The sequence below is a fragment of the Malaya genurostris genome, chromosome 2, assembly GCF_030247185.1.
Source record: "Malaya genurostris strain Urasoe2022 chromosome 2, Malgen_1.1, whole genome shotgun sequence".
Lineage (NCBI taxonomy): Eukaryota > Metazoa > Arthropoda > Insecta > Diptera > Culicidae > Malaya > Malaya genurostris.
The window spans coordinates 103,391,971-103,418,979 of NC_080571.1; the positions used below are offsets into that span (position 1 = coordinate 103,391,971).

At 37.4% G+C, this 27,009-nt stretch overlaps 1 protein-coding gene across 1 annotated transcript in view; it reads right to left on the reverse strand.

The window, feature by feature from the left end:
- Nucleotides 1-26,683, reverse strand: part of LOC131428476 (organic cation transporter protein) — a 94,641-nt gene extending 67,958 nt beyond the window's left edge. The window contains exon 1 of the mRNA XM_058592456.1: nt 25,823-26,683. Coding sequence (XP_058448439.1) covers nt 25,823-26,233 — 411 coding nt within the window. The 5' untranslated portion in view covers nt 26,234-26,683. The remainder of the gene's footprint in view (nt 1-25,822) is intronic.
- Between the last annotated feature and the right edge of the window lie 326 nt (nt 26,684-27,009).

Consider the following 27,009-nt stretch of genomic DNA (forward strand, 5'->3'; position numbering starts at 1 on the left):
ATTTTATTATATTAAAATTTTCATTTTTATTGAACAGGGAAAAGCCTAATGAAGCGAAAATATCATAGTTTTGCTCATCATCAGGCAATAAATCTCTTCATCTTTCATATCAACGAATTACGATAGCTCCTATAACTGAGCCTACCACTTAATACCTAACAGTTCGGCTGAAAAGTTCGTATCGTTTAATAGAAACACACATTTTTTTGCCAAAATTCGTTTTTATTATTCAACATAATTGCCATCAGAGGCGATACAGCGATTATAGCGATCTTCCAACTTTTCGATACCATTTTTGTAGTACGATTTGTCCTTTGCCTCCAAATAGGCCTCAGTTTCAGCGATTACCTCTTCATTGCTTCTAATTTTTTTTTTACCAGCGAGCCTTCTCTTGAGGTCTGAGAACAGGAAAAAGTCACTGGGGGCCAAATCTGGAGAATACGGTGGATGAGGGAGCAATTCGAAGCCCAATTCGTTCAATTTCAGCATGGTTTTCATCGACTTGTGACACGGTGCATTGTCTTGATGAAACAAAACTTTTTTCTTCTTCAAATGAGGCCGTTTTTTGAAATTTCGTCCTTCAAACGCTCTAATAACGCTATATAATAGTCACTGTTGATGTTTTTTCCCTTTTCAAGGTAGTCGATGAAAATTATACCATGCGAATCCCAAAATACAGACGCCATAACCTTACCGGCCGATTGTTGAGTCTTTCCACGCTTTGGGTTCGGTTCATCGTGTGCAGTCCACTCATCTGACTGTCGATTGGACTCCGGAGTGAAGTGATGGAGCCATGTTTCGTCCATTGTTATATATCGACGAAAAAAATCGGTTTTATTTCGATATAACAGCTCCAAGAATCATCAATTCGTTGTTGTTTTTGATCGATTGTGAGCTCACGCGGCACCCATTTTGCACAAAGCTTTCTCATATCCAAATATTCGTGAATAATATGTCCAACACGTTCCTTTGATATCTTTAGGGTGTCAGCTATCTCGATCAACTTCACTTTACGGTCATTGAAAATCATTTTGTGGATTTTTTTCACGTTTTCATCGGTAACAGCCTCTTTTGGACGTCCACTGCGTTCATCGTATTCGGTGCTCATATGACCAGTACGAAATTTTGCAAACCACTTACGAATTGTTGCTTCGCTCGGTGCAGAGTCTGGATAACTCTCATCAAGCCATTTTTTGGTATCGGCGGCACTTTTTTTCATCAAAAAGTAGTGTTTCATCAACACACGAAATTCCTTTTTTCCATTTTTTTCACAATAACAAAAGTAGCTTCACTCAAAATGCAATATCTCACAAACTAATAATCAGACAGCTGTCAAATTTATACACGTATCTTTTGAAGGTTGGTACTAACTGAAAATGGTATGGATTTAATTCTAGTGGCGCCCTCTCATAGAAACGATACGAACTTTTCAGCCGATATGTTAGAAATGCTGTTCAAAAATGATTGGGCACAATGATCAAATAGACGATACATTAAAAAAAGGCGTAATCAGATAATGCTGAATGAATTCTCAGGAATGAATGAGATCGAATATAACGAGAGTGAATGTCTTAATTCAGTTTTATTAACAAGTCAGGATAATCAGCTCGAGATTGTAACAAAATCGGTTACGCAAACGGCCGAAGAGGCATTAGGGCGAACGGATAAAAATTGAAAATCGATAAATTTATAACGCTTCTGATGGCTGGAAAAGTTATAAGGATCCCTTCAAAGGAGACTACAAAGAGTGAACCGGAGAAGTTTATTCTGAATGGCTTCGAAGCGTTGGATTTAACAATATGGAACCCAAACGACAGCACCATTTTCAAGAATTGCGCGCACCAGTTCACAATATATAGCTCCTAAATCATCACACATTTATGATATGTGGTAATCTACGTTGTATTGAGCTCTAGCGCATATGCTATGCGAAGAGGACAAATTTTATACTAAAACAAATGCAGTGAAAGATCTTCCGAAAAACTTTCGTATAAACGAAACGAGTATTCCGATAGATGCTGTAAACATTACGGTACACTAGCTCCACCTGGCAGAGTGATTACTTTTAAATACATTAATATTTTGCGCATAATTCATGTTTTGCTCAGAAACTGGTTCAGAACCACCACCTTTCCAAATAATCAAAAATTGTAATCCAACTTTATGGTATTAAATTGAATATAATTTTTTCAGGCTTTTTTCAATGCGGTTCTGGCGTGACAGTTCTCAACTAATTTTATTCAAAATATCACTTTTATGCGCCACAAACACTACAAACTCTCCGAAGACAGTACGGTTCTATACTATTCTCAATTTCAGAGTTCTCAAAAAATGTTGATGATGTGGTCGCTATAAAATAAAATTTCAAAAAAATCATACATATCAGGATTTATGTACTTATCATTATATCTGACAATACAAATAATCTAAGCTTCAATATACAGTTCGAGTTTCACTTTCTCAAGTACCTCCGATTTCAGATGTCGATAGCTTATTCATGTTAATACTCTAGTAGCCTATTAGCGCATTCTAAGAAAACAGTTTTCGATTTGTCTATCCTCCACCAATTTATTGAAAAACTGATCGATAACATTACTTTTGCAAACGATTCTGATTTTCAGTTACTAAAGACTACCTTATAGATACAATACGAACTGTTTAGTCAATAATTTAATAGGTATTGAAACCCTAGAACAACTTCTCGAAGAAACCATCTGAATGAGATAACATAAATTTCCAACTTTGAATTGCACACTAGCGCCACCAATCGGAGAGTTTTCCGATACTGTTTACACTATTTGATCTGTTTTGAACTCCGGGACATTCTTTCCGAAAACACCAACATTCTATATCTTCATGGTTTAGAGATATCACATTATAAATTTTCTAACGTAAAATTGCGCACTAGCGCCATTCGATGGATAAGTTCTCAATTAACATGGTTTTCATAATGTGTACCCTGACACTACTAACAGCTTTCCAACAAAAAAAAAACGCTCTATAACTTTATAAGTTATATCATGCATTTTTCAAAGCGCCGCTGGCGAAGCAGTTCTCAACTAATTGTCCGTCAAACTACACTAAATTTTTGGTCCAAGTATCTACAACAAGTTTGCCGAAGATTGTGGGGCTCTATCTGTCGACCGAAGCGAGATAACCGTTCACAGTCGAAATTCCATATGCTCTGGGTCCCGTATATCGCGGTTTTCCGACAGTAACAAATCAGCGTTGTATATACGAAATCTAATTTTTTTGGTCATCAACGAGGCATACGACTAGATCAAAGAATTTCGTTTTTACATCGCTATATATAGAAACACGCTCTTCAAATTTAGTTTTTTTTACTTATTACTCTGTAATTCCGAAACCGGAAATCGGATCCGTATAAAATTCAATAGCGTTCTATGGTAAATATGAATATACCATCGGAGCTGAATTGGCTTGGTATGAAAATTATGGAAAAATAGAACAGAGAACCCGCTAATCTATTAGAGAAATTCAATGACGAAAAAAATAAAAGAACCAATTCGTGATTGATTGATTTGTGCTTTATTTACGTGTAATCAAAGTAGTTTTTCGAAGTTATATTTAATTCACAGAGAATAGACATCCAAGTAGAGATCTCAATGTGTGTAAGAAAGTTAACGTATGTTTGGGGAAGTGATCACCAAGTACCAATTTGCCTATAGAGGCGCTTCAAACAGCCCAACAATCGATTTTGATAATTTGATAAACTACTTGATCAAATTTTAGTTTTAAAATTGATTCGAAGAGCATGACTTCGTGATCAATTCTGCATGATAAGGAGACTAAAGCTTGCAGGGATTTAAAATTTATATCTTCATATGTCAAAAGGTTGCTCTGAGGTACATTTCATATCGAAGGGGAAGCGCATCAAAATCTTGTCATTCACTTTCAAGTGCTAATAGTCATACTTCTTTACTTTTGGCATTGATTTATCCGAACTACTGAGTAGTAAAAAGAGTTAGAGTCATTTCATCGAATAACATTGCGCCGAATCGAATCAGTTCGGTTTTGCATCTCATCCAAGTCAGTCGATAAAATAAAACCGCTTACGTTCGGGACGGAAGAAACCAAGTACAGTATTGTGTAGGGAACAATAGAACAATAGAACCTCGAAATGAGTGAACCAAACGAACAAAAGCTACCGCCGATACGAAAGAATACAATTATTGTTGACTTCAGGCAGTGCAAAATTCGACCTTCGATACGAGAACTTGAAGGTTTGCTTGAGGAGCAAATGCATCTTGACATTAAACGTGTGCATTTACTTCAATGCAATAAGACGAATAATGTTGTTTACATACAGTTTCATAAAGAGTTGGATGCAATTCAATTCGCAAAAGACAATGACAATGTGCACTATGTGGAACACGAGAACATTAAGTACAACATTCCAGTATATATGGATGATAGTGCTATAGAAGTGCGTGTGCATGATCTTCACTCAAGCGTCACCGATTCTTATATTCGCAAAACTATGTCCCAATACGGAGAGATTCTCTCTATCGAAAAAGAAAACTGGAAGAATTTGTTCCCCGGTATTCTAAATGGAGTAGGTTTATTACACATACACTTGAAGAGGCTTATACCTTCTTATGTGATTTTCGGTCAAGATACAAGAATTCCGTGCAAATCACTTGTTACCTATGACAATCAGATGGCCACATGTCAATATTGCCAAAAAGCTGTTCACTACGGTAAGCCATGTGATAAACTGGACAAAGAGACTACACCAAAGGACAACGGTGCTTCCTTCACACAAACCCCATGCAACCCCACTACACCTGTGACAGCCGCCAACAACAATGAAGCATCCCCTTCAACGAAACCATCAGTATCCTCTATAGAACAAAGTACACCGGCTGCAGTTAACAATTTACCCTCCAACCAACCAGCAATTGCAACCAATATACAACAAGGTGCATCTACAGCAACTAGCAACGAAAAGAAGACGGAAATCGACAACAATACCATCGATGCGGCAATGGATGACGAGACGAACCACGAACGAAGTGCCCCTCAATCCTCGCAGGAGGGAAATGGAAGCTCCTCTCCCCATACAAAAAGGGTGACAACGAGATCCAATTAAAAAAAAAAAAAATTAAAAAATTGGCTCAATCGGCCACGTAAAGCTTGCACGCAAATAGGCCTGAATAAAAAATATCATTTAAATAAAAAAAAAGTTGCGCCGAATCGAACTTTTGCCTCTGTCTCCTAAGTATTTCAATTAGCAGATCAGTTTCACAGAATGGATAATAAGGAGTGTATCGATAAGTAGTTAGCAACATTCAAACGGTTATTACTCTGAAATGGCTTAATTTTTTGCAGCGTGTTTTGCGGTGACATGTTTGTTTACATGTCAATAACAGCTGCGAAATCGATTGGTTTCGGTACGGTTTATCGTTTCAATGATGAGTCGAATTGATTCGGAAACGCGAAAGAAAATTCTGCACACTTGGTGCTCAGAAAGTGGTGTCACGTACAACGAAATTGCAAAACGGGTGAAAGTGCTCCACACCAGTGTCAAAAATATTTTCGAGAAGTTCGGTAAGACCCTTTCCATGAAGGATTTGCCCCGATCCGGTAGGAAAACGGGTCCCAGCCAGCCCGGTCGGGACTTTAAAGTGGTTGAGTACATCAGAAAAAAACATCGCCGCGGGATTTGGCCAAGCAGTTCAACACCAGCATCAGGATGATTCAACGGATCAAAGTTCGGAACTCCCTGAAAACGTACAAGAAACAGAAGGTACCGAAAAAGTCCCTAGTACAGCAAGTTCAGGCCAAAACAAGAGCGCGAAAACTGTATAACCGGATTCTACAGAATAAAGACGGATGCATCCTGATCGACGACGAAACCTACGCCAAGGAAGACTCGAGCACTGCCCGGACCGCAATATTATACGAAATCGGTGTACCAGGACCTGGACGACGCTGACACTACGGTGGCGATGGAAAAGTTTTGGCAGAAGGTGTTGGTCTGGCAAGCAATTTGTACCTGTGGTTTGCGGTCGTCGATTTTCTTCACGAAGGGCACAATTAACGCCAAGGTGTACGAGGCAGAATGTTTGAAGAAGAGAATGCTGCCATTGTACAGAAAGCATAAGGCTTCTCCTCTCTTATGCTCGGATTTGGCTTCAGCCCACTACGCCAACTCCGTTCTACAGTGGTTGTCAAAAAATAATGTACAATTCGTGGAGAAGGACATCAACCCACCGAACTGCCCGGATCTTCGGCCAATTGAAAGCTATTAGGCATTTGTCAAGCGGCACTTTCGGACACTGGAAACTGGACAGCTGCCACCAGGAAAGTCACAAAATTAACTGTACAGAATTTAATGAAGAATGTCAAGTCCAAAGTGCGAGCGTTTCACAGAAACTAGGATTTTCTTCAATATAATCAGTGAAATGCATAAAAACGCACATGTTACGAACACAGTAACGAAATGTCATTTACTGTTAAGGATCCGCTATATCAATAACTCCCAGGAGAATATTTGCATTGCAATCTATTAATCTAATTGAACCCGTTGAAAGAGTTTGTAGAAATCTTTTGACCTTCATCGTACAGAAATGTTATGCAATCACTTGAAAACCGACTCAGTTCGGCTCGCTGAGCAATGTCTGTGTGTGTATCCTACCAATCTTCGTATCAGATATTCTAACTAGATTTTCACGGAGATGGCTGGACTGATTTTCACAAACTTAAATGGAAGTTAAAAGGAAGCAAGTCCATAGTGTGTAAAAGATGAACTATAAAGACTCTATATTTCAAAAGAAATTGGCTAGATAATATTGAAATAACATATCATTAAATTCGATATAGCGACAAAATCATTACTGCATTTGTGTTGAACACTTCCGGAAGTTACAAAACTCGAAGTTGAACCACGCTGTTGCGAATATCATATTTTAAGAGAAATAATTGATATCTTAAAAAAACGTCTGATGTTGATGGCCAATAAATGACAAAAGTAATATAGTACAATTCCCAAACATGTTTAAAGGTCAAAATGACGACATACTTCAGAATCAGGAAAAAAATAATTCTATTTCAATCTACCTGACGGTTGATATGAAATTGTGACATAACTGAATGCGGAAACCAGTAATAAGAAATTATAGAGAGAATGGCTTTTTAGCAGCAAATCGCTCTAACGAACTGAGACGATCTAGAGAAAGAAATTATGTGTTCTCATTTATTATTACGAAACTGTCAAGGGGACTCTAAATCTTACTCATACAATTCCACCAGGAAACCAACCAACCACTAAATGAGCGCATTCACTACCTTTTCTGTATATAAGATCCTATCTCAAGTTGAAGGACACTGAATCGCAAAAAAACTCTCCTTTTACCTCTACTGACTGGCTGGCTGGTTGACTGACTGACTGACTGATCGACTGTCTATAACTGTTTTGTTTACGCTCGGCAGTTCTTTAACCTAATAAGCATGGATCACGATCAATTGGTCGGTGCAGGCTTTAGTTCCGCACTACGCAATATACGCGCACCCGCCTACCTGCTAGAGATTGGTTTGATAGTATACTTTTCGGTTACAAGCGGTGTGACAAAGCTGCTCGTTATGAGAGCTTGCATAATGATGGTTAAGCATACTTATACAACTTGATTTACTCTGATGGTAGCCTTTATGCAGAACTATAGAAAACCGACTAATTCATTAGGCTGGAACGGTTACGTTATGGCTGTTTTCATTGTGCTTTGATTTGACTCGGAGTCTTGCAAACGACGAATCAGCAAATAGAGAAAATGGGTAGCAAACCGATACTGTCTATGTTTTATTTTTTTTTCTATAATTGGTAGCAAGTTAAATGACCTGGAAAGAAAAAACTACTTGTATAGCATGTCTTCCGACCTTGTACTGTTTGTTGGTGAGCAGAACAGTCAACAATGGAATGTGCATGTTTAGTCAGCTCAGCGAAATGGAAAGTGACTTGCTGACACTAACTGTTGACTAGCTGAAGGCACACGAGCAAAGAATAACAAGTTATTCATATTGTCAAGAGTTAGCCGTTAAATTATTTATTTAGTTACAGAAAATAACTGCGACATTAAACATTTTCGATCTGTCACAGTGAATAGAGTTTTTAAAATTATTAACAGTTCAATGGTAATTAAGATTGCAATCGTCTACATACAATGATAACATGATGATTGCAGTAGGCTATAATAAACCCTAAGACTCATCTGCTGTCAGTTTGATTTGCAACTGAAAATGTGGATGTTTATTGAATGCAATTTGTTGGAAGTAAGCTGCTGCAACGCCACATATAAAAATTAACAACAGAGAAAAGAGAACAGATAACAGAGAACAGAGAACAGAGAACAGAGAACAGAGAACAGAGAACAGAGAACAGAGAACAGAGAACAGAGAACAGAGAACAGAGAACAGAGAACAGAGAACAGAGAACAGAGAACAGAGAACAGAGAACAGAGAACAGAGAACAGAGAACAGAGAACAGAGAACAGAGAACAGAGAACAGAGAACAGAGAACAGAGAATAGAGAACAGAGAACAGAGAACAGAGAACAGAGAACAGAGAACAGAGAACAGAGAACAGAGAACAGAGAACAGAGAACAGAGAACAGAGAATAGAGAACAGAGAACAGAGAACAGAGAACAGAGAACAGAGAACAGAGAACAGAGAACAGAGAACAGAGAACAGAGAACAGAGAACAGAGAACAGAGAACAGAGAACAGAGAACAGAGAACAGAGAACAGAGAACAGAGAACAGAGAACAGAGAACAGAGAACAGAGAACAGAGAACAGAGAACAGAGAACAGAGAACAGAGAACAGAGAACAGAGAACAGAGAACAGAGAACAGAGAACAGAGAACAGAGAACAGAGAACAGAGAACAGAGAACAGAGAACAGAGAACAGAGAACAGAGAACAGAGAACAGAGAACAGAGAACAGAGAACAGAGAAAACAGAGAACAGAGAAAACTGAAAACTGAAAACTGAAAACTGAAAACTGAAAACTGAAAACTGAAAACTGAAAACTGAAAACTGAAAACTGAAAACTGAAAACTGAAAACTGAAAACTGAAAACTGAAAACTGAAAACTGAAAACTGAAAACTGAAAACTGAAAACTGAAAACTGAAAACTGAAAACTGAAAACTGAAAACTGAAAACTGAAAACTGAAAACTGAAAACTGAAAACTGAAAACTGAAAACTGAAAACTGAAAACTGAAAACTGAAAACTGAAAACTGAAAACTGAAAACTGAAAACTGAAAACTGAAAACTGAAAACTGAAAACTGAAAACTGAAAACTGAAAACTGAAAACTGAAAACTGAAAACTGAAAACTGAAAACTGAAAACTGAAAACTGAAAACTGAAAACTGAAAACTGAAAACTGAAAACTGAAAACTGAAAACTGAAAACTAAAAACTGAGAACTGTAGATAGAAAATGAAGAACAATATACGGAGAGTTGTCTGAGCTCAAAGAATAAAGATTCGATTTCATATAAAAAATCTTAAATACTAAATAACAAACAGTAGACGGAGAACATTGAACAGTAAAAAATCTTATGGCAAACAGGTAACGAAGATCTGTCAGAGATCATAAAATAAAAATAAAATCTTATACAAAAAAACAACAAAAAGACTCAGAGAGTGTATGAACTAAAGGACATGGATTGAATTAGTCAATTACAGATTATCACAAAAAGTGGTTCCAAATCACAGTTAGCCGTCCAAGGTCTGATTTATTTATGTGCTTAGTCTTAGATAATGTTTGAATTCACGGAAATCAGATCTTTGAATCTATACCGAATACCACCATTGGAAGATAAAGATTGAAATACACTAAAATTATCCAAGTAATTATATTGGTGCAATTTTTAGAACGTTTCGTTGTCCAATTTCGTGCTCGTGCTTGCGAGTATAATGTGTTCTAAAGTATGTTACTTGTCAATCAGGAGAACCGTTCTGACCCATAGCGATCTGGTTCCCTGATTGGTCGCCATTAAGTGTTTTGTGATGGCTAGGGACAGGTGTTAATTTAATGACCGGCAACAGCAAAATCATTTGATCAAAACAACTATTGACAAGTGCCGTATTCTTCCTGTTTGCTGTTTCTAGCTCATAGCCCCATTTGTATGCACAATTGTTTCATTCAATATTATGCTGAGGTGTTTGACGGATAGCTTGGCGATTGTCGGCAGTTAAAAATGGATGCTTGAAACAGGAACGTTTTTTGTTTTTGCTATTTTTACAATGCGCCTTACTTTGGATGTGGTACAGTTACTAACTTCAAAAATGGATACCAATTGAAAATTAACGATATATGTAGCATATGGAATAAACGATAGTGAAATTGAATGTAAGGGCACAATGATTCTCTTTCGCGAATCTGTATCTCTGTGTTCCTGGAAGCATTTTTCAACCATTCACAACCAAGTTCAAGTTCATCAACAATCCCTTTGTATTTGTATTGCCTACAAAAAGTATCAATCTTATTGCTAGATCCGCCCTAGAGGCGTTAAGTCTGTGTCGGTTTAGCCGCGACTTCTTAATTGTTTCTGCAGTGGGTGAAACTTTAGTACAAATGAATGATTGAAAAATTACTCATTGTCGAATCGGTAAGTGCCAATAATATGAATTGAACATTAGTGCAAAGCAGCGTATAGACTTATGACTACATTTGGCATCTGGTGAATGCAGGTCAGGGTACCTTATATTATTCGGAAATTGTTCTGGATAGTCCTATTATACAAATTATGATCTCTGGTAGATTTTTGTGATTTGAATCATCTTTTCAAACATTTCATTGTTTATATTTGAAAAAAATGAAAAATAATTACGATACAGGTTGGAACTTTCGAGACACCCTAGCTCAAAGTTCTTTCGTACGTATTGCAGGGTCCTATTCTAGATAGATAGACATCGGGAACATGGTTCCATAAAGTCACGCGGAAATTAACATAAGGTGTGAGGCCTGTCCAGATACTGGCTTCACAAGGTACAATAGAAAAACGAATGCATTCAGGAGTGTTCAACACAAACGACAGGTTGACATAGGATTGTACTAGCTGAGAAGAACTACTACCGGAATAGGGTATAACTTAAACAAAGATATTTGAGAGAACTGATTCCCATATTGAAGTTATTGTTAGCATAAAACATAAGCATTGAATCAATCAGAATCTAGGACAGGGTGTGCGAGTTAATGTCGGGCAAGCTTGTAATGAAATCTACTGCATGATTTCAACAACAATGCATAGCATGAATAGTAAATAATTCGATTTGGTGTTTGGCAATATTTATTACTATTTTTCACGATTCATGGTACGATTTTGGAATTTATTTAAACATTTAAATTTTTGCACCAAATAGCCGAAAATGTTTTCTCAAATGCAAACGAGGGTTAATCTGTGTTGCATATATGGCCGAATGCAAAAGTCGGATAGGTGCAACTTAGTTGGAAAAACCTATTTAAGTATTTCGGAATGCAAGAACCGTATAGAAACATTGAGTGCAAAAGCTGGAAACTTCGAATGGAAAAAAGGGGACAAAAAGTTAACCGGGTTTTTTCGAAACAAATGCTTTTATCCGAGCAAAACGAGCATGATAGTGGATTTATTTTATAAATTGTATCAGTGGGTTGAAATAATTTAAGGTAAAACGGTATAACAATATTCGTGCGGTCATTGAATCTATTTGTAATCTTATTTTTAGGTCTTTCTTAGTAATATCAATCCCAAAGGTACAACTTATAAAATTATTTGGCGTAAAGCGGGTTAAACGGGCTAGTACTGTCATTTCCATTATGCGTGTTTGGATCACTAAAGTTTGCTATGTAACAGTTCGGCTGAAAAGTTCGTATCGTTTAATAGAAACACACATTTTTTTGCCGAAATTCGTTTTTATTATTCAACATAATTGCCATCAGAGGCGATACAGCGATTATAACGATCTTCCAACTTTTCGATACCATTTTTGTAGAACGATTTGTCGTTTGCCTCAAAATAGGCCTCAGTTTCAGCGATTACCTCTTCATTGCTTCTAAATTTTTTTCCAGCGAGCATTCTCTTGAGGTCTGAGAACAGGAAAAAGTCACTGGGGGCCAAATCTGGAGAATACGGTGGATGAGGGAGCAATTCGAAGCCCAATTCGTTCAATTTCAGCATGGTTTTCATCGACTTGTGACACGGTGCATTGTCTTGATGAAACAAAACTTTTTTCTTCTTCAAATGCCGTTTTTTGAAATTTCGTCCTTCAAACGCTCTAATGACGCTATATAATAGTCATTGTTGATGGTTTTTCCCTTTTCAAGGTAGTCGATGAAAATTATACCATGCGAATGCCAAAATACAGACGCCATAACCTTACCGGCAGATTGTTGAGTCTTTCCACGCTTTGGGCTCGGTTCATCGCGTGCAGTCCACTCAGCTGACTGTCGATTGGACTCCGGAGTGAAGTGATGGAGCCATGTTTCGTCCATTGTTATATATTGACGAAAAAAATCGGTTTTATTTCGATATAACAGCTCCAAACACTGCTCAGAATCATCAATTCGTTGTTGTTTTTGATCGATTGTGAGCTCACGCGGCACCCATTTTGCACAAAGCTTTCTCATATCCGAATATTCGTGAATAATATGTCCAACACGTTCCTTTGATATCTTTAGGGTGTCAGCTATCTCGATCAACTTCACTTTACGGTCATTGAAAATCATTTTGTGGACTTTTTTCACGTTTTCATCGGTAACAGCCTCTTTTGGACGTCCACTGCGTTCATCGTATTCGGTGCTCATATGACCAGTATGAAATTTTGCAAACCACTTACGAATTGTTGCTTCGCCCGGTGCAGAGTCTGGATAACACTCATCAAGCCATTTTTTGGTATCGGCGGCACTTTTTTTCATCAAAAAGTAGTGTTTCATCAACACACGAAATTCCTTTTTTTCCATTTTTTTCACAATAACAAAAGTAGCTTCACTCAAAATGCAATATCTAACAAACTAATAATCAGACAGCTGTCAAATTTATACACGTATCTTTTGAAGGTTGGTACTCACTGAAAATGGTATAGATTTAATTCTAGTGGCGCCCTCTCATAGAAACGATACGAACTTTTTAGCCGATCTATTAATATGGATTAATATCGATAATTCATATTTGATCTAAATCTGAATTCAAAACAAAATTATGTAAATAAAGTTATGTTTGTGGGAAAAATAGGGTATAAGAATGTAGCACGATTCATGCGAACATGGAAACTATCTGCTAGCAATTTTTGAAGTTATATGCGAAACTGTCTTGTTTAACCATAATTGGTCCAAACACCGATCAGTAGAACTTTTATTTCTGGCATGATAGTAAATTTTGCGGATCTTCTCATTATCATCAATCGATTCTACGGTTAATTTTTAAAAGCAAAACTAACTTTGAAAGTATTTGCATAAGTTTTTATAAAATTTATGAGCAAAGTCGCGTTTTTGTTCGTTTTATCCTTACTGTGCATCGCTGAGAATGGTCAGGTGAGTCAGATTTATTTGGAAAAATATGACCACTATTTCCGGTGCGTCTGGAATCGAAATCCGGGAACCACTATTGCCGAAATCAGTTTGTTTGGCCGTCTACTGATAATGACTATCGAATGGAGTAGTTTTGAGCCAAATTTAGCAACATTATTACGTGTTCTGTTTCGCCCCATAAATGATGGTAACAAATTTTTAATCCACCTTACCCTACAATTCCGAGACCGGAATTCGGATCCAGATGAAATATGAATTTTTTTATTTAAGACCATTCATTTGAATCTAAGGCTGTAAAAATCGATCACGTCATCTCTGAGAAAAAATAGTAAGTAATTTAAAATTGGAAGTTTTACACTAATCACCCTATAATTCTGGAACGGAAAGTCGGATCCAGGTGAAATTCAAAAGTTTTGTTAAGGATCATAAGCAGGGCCGGTGAAAGAGATGGGTACGGTGGGTAGTACTACCCACCCGAAAATTCCAATGGTGGGTAATTACCCACCTAAAATTTCTAACGAAAAATAATAGTAATATTAGTATCATTTATAACAACAAAAGTAGTTTTATTGTAACTAAGAATAATAAATGAAATCAGAATTATAAAATGCTAGTACTCAAGGTAGAGCAAGGATGTGAAGATCTACAACAAAATGGTGAGGCGTGACAATGGTCATTTGAGCAAGCAGAAATCTTTTAGTGACTTAACTTTTACCTTCAACCAAAGGGGTCAAGTTTAAGCATCTCATTCATGCAAATCACTCGAGTCTCTGGTATGCCGGAAAGTACTGAAAAAGGTCTTTTACCATTTACTATACGAACCGGTAAAAGAAAAGTTACCAGAAGTTGTCAGTTCCTACTTGCGACAGCATTCTTATACACATTGAGTTCTTCACTGTATGGATATTTTTCTCAATCTCTATACAGCTAGTTGAACATCAGAATGAAAGGTTGCCTCCAGAGTCACAGCGTGCTGGCTGTCTAGCCTATGTTGTAAGCGGTATTCAGTAGCGCTGCACTCACCGCTACCTGATGGAAACCCATCATGCTATTTTTACTTTTTCACTATTAGAGATAGTGAAGAATTAATTGTGTACGAGAATGTAGCAGCAAGTAGAAAGTAACAACTTCTGATAACTATTCTTTTGTCGGTTCGGATAGTAAGTGGTAAAAGACCTTTATCGGTACTTTCCGGCATATCAGAGACTCGAGTGATTTGCATTGATGAGATGCTTAAGTTCAACTCCTCTTGCGAAAGTTAGGTTAGAAAAAGATTGCAGCTTGTTAAAATCAACCAATCTCGCCTTTCCATTCTTTATCTTCACATAAATGAAATCACTCAAAATCTTTTGACGTAGGAATGCGTCTTTGTTTTCTATACCGGGGTACAAATTCAAAATATAGAAGTAAACCATATAGACAGTGGTTAGGTTTTGAACATCTACAACTCAACCACGAACAATGTCTAATTCTCCCTGTTTTTTAAACCATTGTCATTCCTCTAATTGATATGACAGTTTCGTATACATAAGTTCACGGTTTCCATATGATTCACTAATAGTAATGTTGTTGTACCGTTGAATTCCACTATATCACGTCAGTACACTCTCACAAAGTCACTATTTTCACAGTCACTGTTTCATACCAAAGCAAGAAATTCTTTTTATTGCGACTAAACAGTGCCGACCAGCTCTCTGGATTGTTGATGCGTTGTTGCTTTTGATAGATGGTGAGCGAAGGAGGCACCTATTTGGAAAAGATCTTTTTCATGCCCAGATTTTCGTATACGATCATAAAAGCACTTCCAGTTCAGTCGGACTTTGATTTTGTTTTTTCCGGATGACTGCTTAACTTTGTCACGTTAAAATCAGAATACCACAAATCTTGGTTTTTAATCTGAGAGCGGGTAACACTTCTTAAACCATTGCTGGACTTGCCCGGTTTTTCCTTATAGGAAGCAATGTTTTATCAATAAACGGAATTCGTTATTTTTAAGTTTTCGTGAATCAAAAAGTAACGTCACTTATATGTCGGTAAGTTTAGTGTTTGTGGTGCGATTGACGTGAAAACACATCGTCTTCTGAACGATGATGATAGTTTGACATTTCAAACGTCATCTCAGTCGGTCCCGGGACTTTTTTAACAATGTGCTATTTCACCATCAACCCAACCAACTAAATGATCAGGGTAACCAAAATTCTCAAAGAAATAATTTCGAAAATTGATATTGTATTTAATCCTTAAAAATTTAACACTTGAAAATATTATTTAAAAATCGTCTAAATAATACTTCAAAATAGTAGGTCGTTCTCCCTGGTACGAAAAATTACCCACCTGGGCATAGAATGTTTCACCGGCGCTGATCATAAGACAATTGATTTGAATCTAAAACTGTAAAAATTGATCGCGCCATCTTTGAGAAAAAAAGTACACATATATTCATTTTTATGCACAGTTTACCATATAACTCCGGAACCGGAAATCAGATCCAAACTTAGATTTCATTAAAATCTATCGGTCTCGGTATAAAAATTGGTTTTCACAGTGATTGCATAACCTTTCTATATAAGAAAAGCAAAAATGTTACGCGGCTATTTTTGAAACTTTTGACACCCGCCCAAACTTTTGCCAAAATCGGTACCCGTGCCCGACTAACATTTTCTCTGAAACTGACCCGTACTCGTGAAAAAAATCTGAATTTTGTACGGGATTCGTTTTCCGAAATTACACGATGATAAGTCGCATACAATCTTCTAAATTTTACTGAAAAAATAAAAGAGTTTTTGGGTCATGTTAGTTGATGATGAGAAAGGTACCATTCCACCACTAGGTGGATTAAAACATGTTTTTTTTGGGACGGGTATAGCGTGATGGGTTAGTCGATGCCTTCCACGCATCCCACCTGGGTTCGATTCCCAACCCCGCACATAGGGTCAGAAAGCTTTTCTGGCCCGAAGAGACGAATGACCTGAAGGTTAAAACCTCTATAATTGAAAAAAACACGTTATTTTTATTAAAAAAAATGTTTTATTAAAAACAATGCATTAACAACACATGAAATTCTGGTTTATCCATTGATCTTAATTTTCTAAAAGTAGCGGTACTGATAGCAACAACACTAATGAATGTGATGATATTTTGACTGATGACATCTAAAGAATGTCTCGCTAGAGGGATTTTTTATTAGTGAAACCATCTATCTGTCAGACTAGGGACTCATATACCGACATGTTACATCAATAATATAGACAAATGTGGGCCAACAAGAGTATTATAACAGTGACTTCTACTTTACTGTTGGGTAGAGTAACTTTTATGCCTTACCTAATAACATTGAGAGAGACAATGCATGAATCGCTTATGAAAACCATTATCAAATGGTCACAAAAGGGCAGGTGTGTCATGTTTGTATGATATTTAAAACCTGTTTCCACATCTCGTTTATCTGAAATTGTAACACAGCTGAAAAGTGAAACTTGGGTGACTAAAAATTCAAGATTCGAATAAATTGAATGCATTTGGGGAAGGCTTATTCGAATCTTTTCCCGATTGAATAGCATTACTTTTCGTATTCAATATTTACTCGGAGGCTTGAACCGATGACCTTAAACTCCCTCGTGAGCTAGACAAGTCTACTACAGTTCCGCCGTGTGTTCACGCACACTGGACTATGAAGAGACGGTCTCCCAAAAAGAATCAACATCTTCCGATTGCTTCTGATTCTTACCAACAGTTTCCATGTTCAATGCTATTTTACTGTTGATTCTTACTTTCCAGTTTTTTTTTGCTTCTTTTATTTACTCACAGTAATTCAAGTACAGCTCGGTAACTTTCTTGACCACGTCCTTGGCATCGAATACATGTACATGATGCATCGCCCATAGGCCGTATGCTGTTTGCACCGAGATGGCATTTCGCTATTTCAAGTTCAACCCGAACAGTTTCTTTCGATCGAAGGTGAATAAACCTATTACCTAGTGCCCAATTCATACCTGTGAACATTGATGTCATCTTCTAAACTTCTAGAGTAATGGTACGTTATGCTGACCCTAGGGGTTTTTATGCAGCCAACTACTGTAAATTGAACATTATGTGCCCAGTCTTTTCGCAGTGGCTTTTGATCCGGTCTCAATCTGTAGCAACTACACATTTCCTTCAGATTAACATTAAGACTCCGTCCCCTATTTAGGCGAAAGTGAATTTTCTACTTCTTTCCATACCACACTCTGCGGAAGGCAGCCCGCCGGAATTATTAACATCTATAGGTGCGATAATCGCTTGAATAACAATCGCAATGACTGCGTCAGACAGCTGCGAGTTCGGATGGTTCGAGTGAGCCCAAATCGGGTCTCGAAGAATTGCATGTGAAGGAACATTTCGTTTACATTTCCTCTGTAAAGGCCCACGCCGGAATCCCACATCGCCAGGGGCAAATCGATCGGCTATGACATATGGGTTCAAGATAAAAGCATATATCCACATAACGCGATCTTTGCTTGATCCGAACGGTGGTGTCAAGATCACTCGAGGCATTGCCTCACGCGAGAGGATGCCGAATTCATTATTCGCGCAGCATGCGATTATTTAGGTTAGGTGGAAACCACCGACAGGAAAGGTTCGATATCGGAAAGTTTTCGCATGGAGGGCAGATAATTGATTTGAATGTTGCAATGCTTTGTCGCGTCCGGTCAGTTGGAACTTGATGGGGACATGATTTTATGAAATCTATGAGAACGAATAATTTGCTGTTTACATCGTGTAAATTAATACTATATTGCAAGAGCCGCAATAGGCGAAATTATTGTTTTGAAGGTCTTTGACAGATCAATTCAAACGCTTCATGGATTTAACATGAAATGTTGATAAACCGTGGTGACAGAAATATTATATGCTGATTCAAAATCTCACCTTCTGTTTGGAAAAATTTTGAAATATACCGTAGTTTAAAATTGATCAATAGGCATCAAATGACTGCATCACGAAGACCCTCGGAGTTGCGGTTTTCGTAAAGTGTCGTATTGAATAATTGCATTGAATGAACAAACACCTGCATCGAAGGAACGGCAGCGCATCAGAACCTTGAGACCGTTATTTTATTTCGTTTTATGCCACTTATTTCAATTTGGATAGCGAAATGGATATCGCAACAGAATAAAGTTCTGAGCAAACGTTTGCATTTATTGTCTTTGAAATTTCTCTCGCTCGTTACATGTCTGTTTTTTTATATTTTTACTGAGAATTTATTGAAAAAGTTAGAAGTTAGAGAAATCAGCTTGTTGTGTATAGCAGATGCAATTATATTAAAATATTGTTTTATATCAGTGTTGATTCGAGAATATGACACTTTCGAGTTACTTCAAATAAGCATGAAAATATATGTGTTGGTCGGGTGCTGGCACTTCCAACTAGAACGTTAAACTGTGAAGTTATCTTTATTCAAACGAGCGTCTCCGAAGTCCTGATCCTTTTAAATATTGAATGCAGTGATGGCTCTAAAAGAATAGAAAGCTGAATACCCTTTTAGGAGAGTTTGTGATATAACCAGGTGTTGACGGTAACATAACAGTGGCGACGAGTGTAAATTGGAAAGTATGGATAATAACGTTATATTTTTCATTTTGGGGCCATATTCGCCAGAGCTAAATGTAGGAAAAATTTACCTCGTGTTGAGTACTCCAGAACGTTATTTCGGGTCCATGTTAGTGTGATGTTTTATATTTTACAGTTTGTGACATGCGAGGATTCCAAGAACAAATATACGCCTAAGGGCAGGCAGGCCGACGGTTGTTGGCGAATTTCAAATGAAAATTGGAAATCTGCAAACTACAGCTTATTTTCTGATGACCGACTGCAAAAGGAATACAGGCGTTGCAGTTGGAGATGAAACTCATGGAGCAGTGCATCCAGCGGAGAGTTCGTCGATATGGACAAGCGCAGATATATGATAGATCATGTGCTGTGTCGATTGAAATCCTAATTGGGAATAAATATACCGTATGTGACGAACAATTTCGTCAGAATTCTGGACGTGACGAGGATACAAACCAAGAAAAATAAGCAATTTTTTTTCAAGAAACGGCGATGGTCGAAACAAAACTCAGGTGTTGAAGGACGGCAAGGGCTGATAATGATTGTGCGATTGTGAGTTAAATTTGACTTTTGATTTACTGATGGTATATGTCGGTCTAAATTTTGAAAATAACATTTGCAAGGATTCTAACTTGTTCAGATTTTTAGTTGCCTTTTAAACTTTTTCGTTAAAAGGGGAAGTGCTGTTGTGTATAGCAGATGCAATTATATTAAAATATTGTTTTATATCAGTGTTGATTCGAGAATATGACACTTTCGAGTTACTTCAAATAAGCATGAAAATATATGTGTTGGTCGGGTGCTGGCACTTCCAACTAGAACGTTAAACTGTGAAGTTATCTTTATTTAAACGAGCGTCTCCGAAGTCCTGATCCTTTTAAATATTGAATGCAGTGATGGCTCTAAAAGAATAGAAAGCTGAATACCCTTTTAGGAGAGTTTGTGATATAACCAGGTGTTGACGGTAACATAACACAGCTAAGAATACATAGTGAAAGAACAGAGAAAATTCTATTCAGGCTGTAACTGTAACAAAAGAATTTTACTTCAAAAATTTAAAATACAAAAAATTTATCTCCCAAAATGCAATGAACAAAAAATCCAATGACGGCTGGATGTGAATCAAGAACTACTTGTCGCGTATATCGACTGATCAATAGAAGCTCGCATTTGTATGATGCATAAATCCATAAGTTTCATAGTCGAGCGCAAACTGTAGTGAAAACTTGAGAAAATCATAAAAATTGAACATAAAACCATTACCAACTAAATTGTATATAAAATAAAATTATGCGAATATTAATAATTTGGGAAAATGTTGAGCATCTTCAGAAAAGATATGGTTTATTTTATACTTTCAGTTTTACCTCTGAAGACGAAGAAATATTTTCACGATCCAGAAACGTCTTTTGAAAAGATGGGAGGGTAATGTCAGAGATATAACCGGATGACGTGAATATGAATAAAACTGCCATGCTTTTTCCACACATCCGAATATCGATAACCGCAAGTACTAGTTGATTGATTGTATGAATTTTGCAAATTTTCAATACTTTACTTGCATAATTTTAACGGTACAATTATAAGGCGGAACACACTAGAGCAAAAACATACGGGGTTGTGTAAGGTTAACCGATAAAATCAAAAATGCAATATTCAAATTCTTTCATAAATTGAAAAATCCATAACAAATCGTTTTTAGCCATCTAGCAGTTCTAAATTTAAGTTGGGAATCAGTATGAAAATAATTTCGATAACTTACTTGTCGAACCCGTCTCGAAGATACAACTTGTGTAGCGAGTAGAAAGAATATCCACAAACTGAAGTGAACATCTTACAAGCCAGTTGTGTAAAATCTGTTAAAATCTTGATATTTCGATGATTAGCTTATATGTACTTGTCTAACATTTCGACTGTCATACATTTGGTTTTAATGTACTGTTTTTATGGAATAAAAATGTATTATTTATAAAATCCATATCAATCCACAGATTTGAAGTGATTTACACTTTCACTAGACGTAGTCGAAGTCAAGTCAAACTCCGTCAAGATTAAGCGTGAAACACTTATGTTCATGGTGTAGATTTTTATCCCTGTTGTAGCCGAAATTCTAGTTACAGCAGAGGAGATTTGTTGTCCATTAGCACCATTAAGTTTGGTAGAGACCATAAAATCTTCAAGAACAAGAGCCTGTATATAACCGAACTTAGGATGACTGGATTATGTTTAATCCGGGTTGGGGGTTCAATGCATATGACACTGGTCTTACAAAACTAGTTGTCGTATGTTTGATCCCTGACCGGGAAGGATTTTTAGTGTCGGTAGGATCGTAGCACCAGCCATACAATGGTTCAGTACGCTATCAATGGGCTAAGAAAAGTCTGTTGAAACAGAAGGTCAAATTTCATAAAGAGAAAGCAATAGGCTTTGGATTTATAAGTCGGTCGATAGATTCGTAGATTTTCGTGGGGTTCGTGTTATTTCCAGAAATGGGTTAGGTTGTTCGGATGGATCAGTACCCGCGGTCTATTGTTATGGACTCTAAACGGCACAGCAAAAAGACGTATAAATATTTCTTATTGAGCAAATGCATATTGTAGGGTGCATGAGAATCAGCTTAACAAATTTAATATCGTAATTTACATTCAATTCTCTATTATTCTGTATTATTCAAAGTATTGTCCGTCGCTAGCGACAACTTTCTCCCATCTTTCCGGCAATTTTCGGATCCCGGCTCGAAAAAAGGAGTCCTCTTCTGACGCTATCCATGAAGCAATCCATTTTTTCAACTCTTCGAAGGATTGGAAATGTTGATCTTCCAGGCCGAACGGATTAGGTGGAAGTCAGAAAGGGCGACATCTGGGGAATACGGCGGGTGAGGCAAGACTTCCCATTTCAGCGTTTCCAGGTACTTTTTGACCACTTTTGCGACGTGAGGCCGGGCATTGTCGTGTTGGAGGATGACTTTGTCATGTCGCTCTTGATATTGTGGCCGCTTTTCTTCTAGAGCGCGACTAAGGCGCATCAGTTGCGTTCGGTAGCGATCTCCTGTGATGATTTCACCCGGTTTTAAGAGCTCGTAGTAAATCACACCGAGCGAATCCCACCAAATACAAATCATAACCTTGGCGCCGTGAGTATTCGGTTTTGCTTTCGACGAAGTAGCATGCCCGGGCTTTCCCCATGATTTACTGCATTCAGGATTATCGTATCGAACCCACTTTTCATCACCGGTTACGATTCAATGTCAAAAGCCCCTTACGATTTTGTCTTTGAAGCAGTTGCTCACATACAAATAGACGACGCTCGATGTCCCTCGGTTTCAACTCGTACGGTACCCAGTTTCCTTCTTTCTGAATCATGCCCAGGGCCTGGAGACGTTTTGAAATGGCTTGCTGACTCACTTCCAACGATTCGTCAAGCTCTTCTTGGGTTTGGCACGAATCTTCATCAATCAATGCTTCTAGTTGTTCATCTTTGAAGATTTTTTCTCTTCCACCACCATGTTAGTCTTCGACATCGAAATCACCATTTTTAAAACGTTGAAATTACTCCCGATACGTTCTTTTACTCATAGGAGCATTACCGTAAGTTTCTTCACTTCATCTTCAACTGCATTTTTTTTTCGAATTGTAACAGAAAAGTAAAACTTCCCGCAAATGGCGAGAATTGGGCACATAAACAGACATTTTCGAGCGTGAATAATACGAAACCAAGAACAACTGTCATTGGAACGGCGATGACAATTTGTTAGGCACTGTACACACTCACTTTAAAGGCATTATAATCTATGTATTTTGACCAGCCTCGGCCGGTACAGTTACCTATCGGAAAACGGCGAAAGCAAAGTTTTTAATAATGAATTTTGCATAATTTTGATGTAAAATAATCTGAAAAACTGAAACGCTAATAACCTCATTTTACTAAAAATTTCCATTTAGTACTAGATTTTATTCAAGTTTAACTATATGACATAAAACCGAGGTACATGCAGAAGACTGAAAAGACTGCTTCTGATGTAAAAAGCTTTGACAACTGGATTACATAAAGTGTCAATGACCGTACAAAACTTATTGATTAAAGCGGTTAAATTTTCAATTTTTCTCAAGTAGTAAAATTTAGTTGGACTTTGATATATAATACTAAAGCAGATGAAATACGACACATCAATATGAGTTCATATTATGAAGAAAACTCTAGCAACCAAAATATGTACACACTTTGAAAAAACCCTGTGATTTTACATCTTATTAGATGCACATAAATGGAGCGTTGCAGTTCACGCAAATTTACATGGAAGAACATTTAATATTATGACTACAATTCCATGACATGAAATTCATTGAAATAAAAAAATTATTACTTATTGCGACCACCGCTACTAGAACCGAGAATCATTAGATCGCAAAATAGTCTGTTAATCGATTGAGCCAAAGAAACACACATCTGCTTGGCTGGTAAAAGGTGCATTTACATTCATACGAGGTCTGTTCAAAAAGTTCCCGGAATTTTTCAATTGCGCGCGTCTGGAGAGTCCGGTGGTCAACATTTTTTTTTATTGTGTTGGTACATATGTCCCAAATGTATGGTGAAATTTTCAGCTGTATTCATTGTTTACATTCTGTCTTGTAGCGGCTGGTGTAGACGTGTTTTTTTGAGCACGGCGATTTTTGTTAGTTTAAACAATGGAAGAATTGAAGAGTCAAAGAATTAGTATTAAATTTTGCGTGGAAAATGAAATAAAGTGTAACCAAGTGTGCGGAATGTTACAGAGAGCCTACGGTGAGTCTGCTATGAAAAAAACAAGTGTTTACGAGTGGTATAAGCGTTTCCAAGATGGCCGCGAAGACGTTGAAGACGACGAACGCTCCGGTCGACCCAGCACGTCAATAATCGATGAAAATGTGGAAAAAGTGGAAAAAATGATTATGGATGATCGCCGAATCACTATTAGAGAAGTTGCTGATGAAGTTGGCATATCAGTTGGCTCATGCCATCATATTTTTTCAAATGTTTTGGGCATGAAACGAGTGGCAGCAAAATTCGTTCCAAAACTGCTGAATTTTGATCAAAAAAACAAACGCATTACCATCGCTCAGGAGCTGTTAAACGACGTCAACGACGATCCAAATTTACTTGAAAGGATCATAACTGGTGATGAAACATGGGTGTATGGTTATGATGTCGAAAGAAAAGCACAATCGTCCACGTGGAAGCACCCAACGTCACCAAGACAAAAATCGCCGAGCTCAAAAAAACACGTCTACACCAGCCGCTACAAGACAGAATGTAAACAATGAATACAGCTGAAAATTTCACCATACATTAGGGACATATGTACCAACAAAATAAAAAAAAATTTTGAAAACCGGACTCTCCAGACGCGCGCAATTAAAAAATTCCGGGAACTTTTTGAACAGACCTCGTACAGTCGCACCTACTAGCTGAATGCAAGTAACAGTCGAAAGTAGTAACATTCAAGCTAATCTAAAATTAAGTCATTACAAAAGAAATGTTCCGTCATTTGACATATTAGGTATTTATGAATTACATCGTATGAGGGGTTGAGGCACCCATAAAATTCAAATTTTTTTAGTGTGCACAGCAGGAATGACAGCATATAACCCGTTTCATTTCAATTATGAGCATTATTCGCATCTTCAATTCAACTTTATACCTAATTTTGGAAGGAGGCTGATTACAGTTGACCAAAATCAATTTCGGGTAGGTTGATCAAAATCAATTTGAAGTCGGGCTAAACGATCTAGTACTGACATTACCACTGTATGAGCTTGCATCGCTGGAATTTTATACGCGATATGGACCAATTTTGATGGGTCGGATTGGACCTGATTTAGTATTGTAGATCAGTATTCATAATAAATTTCATTCAAAGAAAAACTTGGGGTAACACAGAATAACATGATTCGTGCGATAATTGAATTTAATTCTAATTTTCTACGATATGTAAATCAATGTCGGTCAACTGCATTCTGCCTACATTCGGAATGCGGGAAAAAGTTTAACTGAAGATACGACTTTTGAGAAGTATTGGGGTAAAACAATAAAACATGATTCGCACAGTTTTTGAATTTATTTGTAATATATCTTTATCAATGTGTTATGTTTCAAACGAATAAAACAACTCCAATTGGTCCAAATACCCAGGAGAACTTTTATTTCCAAAAAATTGTGTAAAGAGAAAACCTGATAAATTTATTTACGGTTTAATAGCAATCCATTCATTGGAGTTATTAACGTGTCAGGAGTACCTTTTGGTTAAACGCATTCAATTTTTTTAAAGTTTCACAGTCAGTCTTCGAAGTAAAGTAATAAAAAGTGAGAAATTGGCATGAGAGTAAATCTCTAACTATCACTAAACGATTCTGCTGGTATTTTTGCATAAAGAATATCAACTTTGAGTGAAGAGATCGACCATAGCAGAATTTATTATTCACATTTTTTGATCAGCTGCTTTAGGAACTATATTGAGCTTACTTTCAGAAAATGTCCAGCGATTTTTGTTTCGAAAACTTGATCAGAGATACGAAATGGAGAAATCAACTTCAGTTTTCATTTTGACGAATAAACGATCTTTCGAAATTCGCAACAGTTACTTTCATATTTCTGTGATAGGAATATTACGAACCCTAAAAGTTAGGACACAAATAGACCATTTTTGCTAACTTTAATTCAGTCTAACATACCTGAAACACCAAACAGAATATATGGAACGTGGTGGGAATCTGGAACAAACACAGCAGAAAAGTCCAGCAAAACTGCCACCAACCGTAATGCCCGATGTACTCGGAGATTATATCACTATCTTCATCGGAAGCAGTAAAATTGCTTCCATTCTCACTTTTGTCGTCGTTGGCATGGTACACCGTTTTATCAACGCCGGACAAACCTCCACCAGTTTTTTGGTAGATATTCACTATTCCGTAATCGGGCGGTCCATGTTGGGAGATGGAAACATCATCGGTGACATCGTAAGCAACTTCGCACAAGCTTTTCGATTTGTTGTCACCGGTAACAGTGGAGCTGACCGAAAACATCCCTTCGGGATCAACTCGCTGTCGGGTGTTCATCTGTTGAACGAAATAGTGCCGTCGCATGAAGCACCTTGGTATTCCACAATACGTATTCCTTTTCCGGAAGATCGAAATAATGCTGTGATCTATTTGCAGATCACCACTTTTACTCAACTACGATAGTTGATATGTTCTTTAGGGACTCTGCACTGATCATTCCCACAAAACGTCAATCAACTGTCAACAATGAGCTTGATAAGTAATAAACATCAATAGCCCTGCAGCGTAGTCTTATCACGACACGAACGTGGCCTTCGTAACCCGTATCTACACACTGCTCTAGGTTAGAATCTGACACCGTAGGTTTTATTTATCACTAATATACGACTGAACTAATTCCGTATTTGTATGACATAAAAGGACTCGAAAAATTAAGAGCAATTACGAAAGCGCGCGCGGCTCAAATACTATTCCGGATTCGGGTATGCACATGGAAGGAAGCGTTAGCGAACACTGAGTTCTGTCTGTCTGATATCAGGTCGTAATATACCACGCTGTATAGTAGCACCAACCGGCAAGAGGTAAGTAAATTGCCACTACTGCGATTGAGAGCCAAACACGAGTGCAGCGTGCTTCGGTCCAGCCAATTGCTGCGAGGAGCTGGGGTGGTTCCAAAAAGCTTCGATTTGATTGGGAAAAATTATTACATGTGTTATATCTGCTCTACCGAACTCTGATGATTGTCCTGTTTTCTAAAAGGTTTACTGATCATGAAAACCTTTTTTGCAAGTGTGATTTAGTCTAATACAACAATTCTTGAAAGTATGTCCAATTTCACACTACATTTTTTGTGACTTTAT